This window comes from Salvia hispanica, chromosome 4 (assembly GCF_023119035.1).
Source record: "Salvia hispanica cultivar TCC Black 2014 chromosome 4, UniMelb_Shisp_WGS_1.0, whole genome shotgun sequence".
Classification (NCBI taxonomy): domain Eukaryota; kingdom Viridiplantae; phylum Streptophyta; class Magnoliopsida; order Lamiales; family Lamiaceae; genus Salvia; species Salvia hispanica.
Genome location: NC_062968.1, coordinates 38,182,479 through 38,186,614, shown reverse-complemented (window position 1 = coordinate 38,186,614; position 4,136 = coordinate 38,182,479). Strand labels below are relative to the sequence as shown.

General features: G+C 38.5%; 1 protein-coding gene across 2 annotated transcripts; it reads right to left on the bottom strand.

Moving 5' to 3' along the window:
• Nucleotides 1–316: 316 nt before the first annotated feature.
• Nucleotides 317–3,773, bottom strand: LOC125185577 (transcription initiation factor TFIID subunit 15). Of its 2 annotated transcripts, none has more exons than XM_048082131.1 (8): nucleotides 3,660–3,773; nucleotides 3,288–3,468; nucleotides 2,636–2,988; nucleotides 2,330–2,524; nucleotides 1,781–1,864; nucleotides 1,167–1,248; nucleotides 970–1,093; nucleotides 317–745 (listed from the first exon to the last, which is right to left on the bottom strand). In XM_048082131.1, exons 2-8 carry the CDS (start codon nucleotides 3,405–3,407, stop codon nucleotides 558–560), a joined length of 1,146 nt encoding a protein of 381 aa, XP_047938088.1. In that variant the 5' UTR covers nucleotides 3,408–3,468; nucleotides 3,660–3,773; the 3' UTR covers nucleotides 317–557. The 2 variants fall into 2 exon arrangements, with proteins under 2 accessions (XP_047938088.1, XP_047938089.1); XM_048082132.1 differs by having other exon boundaries at nucleotides 317–742.
• Nucleotides 3,774–4,136: the final 363 nt, after the last annotated feature.

Below are 4,136 nucleotides of genomic sequence, written 5' to 3'. Positions count from 1 at the left end.
AATGTTAGTAGCAACGGATGGGTTGTCTGACTTATTTCCCTTGTGCAATGTTCTCAGGGGATATAGATATCTAGGCTAACTACCGACATCACTTCCCCTATTAATTTTTCAGATAATCTTGAGCTTATGTTATGTTTCATTTTCTGTTGAAGAACCTGGATCAAGTAATAAAGCATATTCAAGGAGCTATGGCGGATATCATCATATTCAAGTAGAATTGCATTCTTGTTTTAACTCAAAAGTTAAAACAAATGGACAAACATTACACAATGCAATTCAAAATCAAAATAAGCTAAAACAAATAACAGAAGAGCGCTGAGTGCTAATTTGCACTTTGTAGATCAGAAAGCATCATTCACACATGAAATTCATCAGTTTGCATCCAAAATTCCATTACAAAACCACGCATTTTGTGTTGTGAACACAGCCGAGATCATGAATAAGCATAAACATAAAGGTCTAAAGTTGCAACCATCACCATCCATACTAAGTAAACAAATGGAACACGTTTCCGACCATATGATTAAGAGTCGAGGCACTCCCAGAAGCCAAAAATTTCAACGGTACCTACCACGGTCTCTATCACGCTCTCGTTCCCGCCCATAGTCTCGGTCCCGATCATACTCGTAACCTCGATCTCTCTCCCTGTGCCTATCATAATCTCGACTCCTATACCTGTCCCTCTCCCTATCATCACGATCTCTTCCTCTATCCTTGCTTCTCTCTCTCTTATCCTTGTCACCTGCTGCGACATAACCAAAGATAATTGTAAGATGAGCATTTGGTGGATTGGCTACCGGCTTTTTGGAGTGAGCATCCATAAAATGCAGATCCGTTTTTTTACCACAATGATATTTGAAATCAATTAATTGAGCAAACACTATGGCTTAAAATAAAGAGAGTTTGGAGGTTGTTGAAATGTGTGCTAAAGTCAAAAAATGGTATGCTATCATCAGACAGATTAAATACCTATTTCCTCAACCTCCCATCCTGCGCGGCCAACTCCAGGAACAGCCTGAGTTGTTTCAGCTTGTGTTTTTGCACGGAACTTTTTCTTAAGATTGCCAAACTCATCATACATTTCACCATCATCCTGTAATCACGAATATCATTTAGGTTACATTAATTGAAACTGTGCCATACTTCTGATGAAGGTTGATAATTACTTCTTCAGCTGCTCGTCGGCGCCTTTTTGTTTCTTCTATCTCTTCTTCATCCAGCTCTTTGTACCCTCCACCACGTCCCCCTCTATATCAAAATCAACTCTCAAATAAGATCAGTATTCAGTTAAGACAAGCACATACAAGAATAAAGAAACTGAAAAAAGCTTCCACTCCTTCATTCAACACCCACATGAGCATCAAGAAGAAATAAGAAAATCAGCTCAAGGTGATGATAAAAGGGTAACATGCTTAGTTGTAAAAGGTTTTTTTTTTTTTTTTTTTTTTGAAAACCAACTCACTAGGCAATTGGAATAATGAAGGATACTCTATAATTTAAGGGGCTGAATTGAGAAAATAAATCATGTTTCAAAATTCTAACCATTCTACCTTGTATATTGATAGTCCCATAAGGTCTGGACTTAATGAATGACTTTACCTGAGGAAAGCAACTAATCATATGGAGTAAAATTTTGGTGACTCAAAGACTAGGGGTGGTTGGGCATATAGCATAGGTTTGGGTTTAATATTATATGTTCAAAATCATTGTATTTGCTTTGTGCCAGATGCAATAACAAAGGAATTAAAAAATAAAAGATAAGAACAAAATATCCACTTACCTCACACCACCCTCGTTAGTTCCAGGTTTATTGGTATTGCAGATATTACATTTTGTGCGTTTTGCCCAATTAATATTTCCACACCTGAATCATCAATTCATGAACTAAGTAGAATGACAGGCATAAATTTGAAGAAAAAGAGCATAAGCATCACCCATGGTAAAATAGAGAACATAGGAGCCTTATATAACAAAATAGGCACCAGAAGAAGAAAACCAAATGCAATTATTCATAAGCAATGATTGAATCATCAAGAACCAAGAGAAATATTTACTGCCATGATAACTAACTTACTTAGGCCATTCATAATCATGTAGTGTGTTCTTACAACTTCCTAAATAATCAATATGATCCAACAAACTCTATTGGAATCCAAGTCCCAAACATCTCAAAGGAAAATATTTAAATCAAAATTTTATAAAAGTTATATCTCCAAGCATCATTTAAGTAAGTGGTATTGTTTCCATTTACCATCAGGCATTAGATACTATTTATTGGACAAAAAGGTGGGGGGAGTGGGTAATAAAGCAAGGTTGTAAACAGTCTTACATTGGACAAGACCAATCATTTGGACCAAAAAGGCCGCCTCCAGCAGCGCCAACTGCACGGCCAGGTCCTGCATCACTACTACCACGACCCCTTCCTCGACCACCACCTGCTGCTCCTCCACCAGAGGCTCCCGCAGGGCGTGCAGTTCCACAGCGGTTGCACACACCTCGAAATGCAAAGTTCACATTGCCACAACTGTCCACCAATTAATGTAAGATATTCTTTGCACAAACAGTCTCTAGCTGTCACATAAACAGATAGCAGAAGAGCAAGTATGAGCAGCTCACCAATAATTGCATCACAGACCTTGTATTCGTGCACAACCAATCTCCATCTTGTTGCCATGGCTTCCCCCCAGCATCCCCTCGCCCTCTACCTCTTCCGCTCCCATCATTCGGATCCAAGGATCCTTCCTCCAAATCATTGACATCGTTAACAATAGTTTGGTCATCGACATGATTCACGGCGTCGTCCTTATTCTTTGACTCTGCCATAAAGACTCCAATTGTGGCTCCATGAAAATCTTTGTTGTTAAACCATTCAACAGCAGCCAGTGCAGCATGAGGATCCTCATAAGTGACTGTGGCATCTCCTTTGGGCTCGTTTGTCACTTTATCATGGTATAGCCATATCTTTGGACGGCCTGTTCGTTTGTCCTTCTATGGAATAGAAATTCACTTCGGTCAGACAACAAATGACCACTCACACAGAAACGCACACACAAGCCCATTAATTACGCAAAATGCATACACATGAACTTTGGTATTTGTAACAAATAAATGATCAAGGCTTTTCAAACCAACAGTAAATTAAAGGTCTCATGGATGCTATCCAAACAACTTCAACAGTTATGCTTGTAAAACATACATCAACGAATGTAGCATGGATAAAACCATTAAATGATAATCCAAGGGCAAAATCCAATTTTTTAAATGAATAGAAGAGTAAAAGTTAATACCTTTAGCAAGCCAATGGTGCCGAAGTGCTCGGCCAACATTGTCTCATCAGTACCAAAAGGTAAGTTGCAGACATACACAGACCCGTTCGTCGGCGCCCCTTTCCCCAAATAGTTTGCCATTCCGCTCAAAATTCATGAAGCGCCGCACCACAAACAATAATTCAAGCTCCAAATCACCACTCTATCAACCACGCCAAGTAATCATTAGGCATAAAAAAGAGGAGACACTAATTATTTAGAAATCAAGGCTCGGGATGAATGTTAGGGCGTAATTAGGGCTAATAATCACATCCGAGCAATTTTTCGGAAAGTGGTGATTAAGCTTTTTCAATAAAAAATTTTCAAGAGAAAATATGAGAAGGAATCAAAAACCTGATTTCTGTGGTGGTGGTGCCAGTGCCGTCGCAGGTTCACTGCCGGTTTAGATAGATGAGGAAAGAATGGGGATTTTCTGACCGCGAAGGGATCCAGTCAATCGCAAATACGCCCTGGGACTTGAACGTAATTAAATTTACATCAGAAGGCCATTTTGGTCCCAGGCCCAATTTAAAAGTCCTACGTTTCTGGGCCTTCGGCAAGCCCAAAATCGTTATGAAGAAAGTTGCTAGTCCGGTGTGATAGAATTGGAGTGTTGCCATAGCTTAAGAAATCAGTACTACTATAGTTTTTATTTTACATTTTATTGTTTGATGTACTGAAATTATTTGAATCTAAAATAGAATTTTCATTTCAAAATCTTTCAATTTTGCAATTTCAGTTTTATAGGAAGAAGTAAATATTTAAATTACAAATAATTAGTATAAAATTGATTTACACAGACTACATAGAAATACACAAGGAACACACTCG

Excerpts from the sequence above, each read along its gene's own strand:
- LOC125185577 (XM_048082131.1), bottom strand. The coding sequence starts at position 3,407 with ATGGCAAACTATTTGGGGAAAGGGGCGCCGACGAACGGGTCTGTGTAT. Across the intron at positions 1,094-1,166 it reads GCCGACGAGCAGCTGAAGAA|GATGATGGTGAAATGTATGA; the intron begins GTAATTATCAAC and ends TCGTGATTACAG. Across the intron at positions 746-969 it reads ATGGGAGGTTGAGGAAATAG|CAGGTGACAAGGATAAGAGA; the intron begins GTATTTAATCTG and ends GTTATGTCGCAG.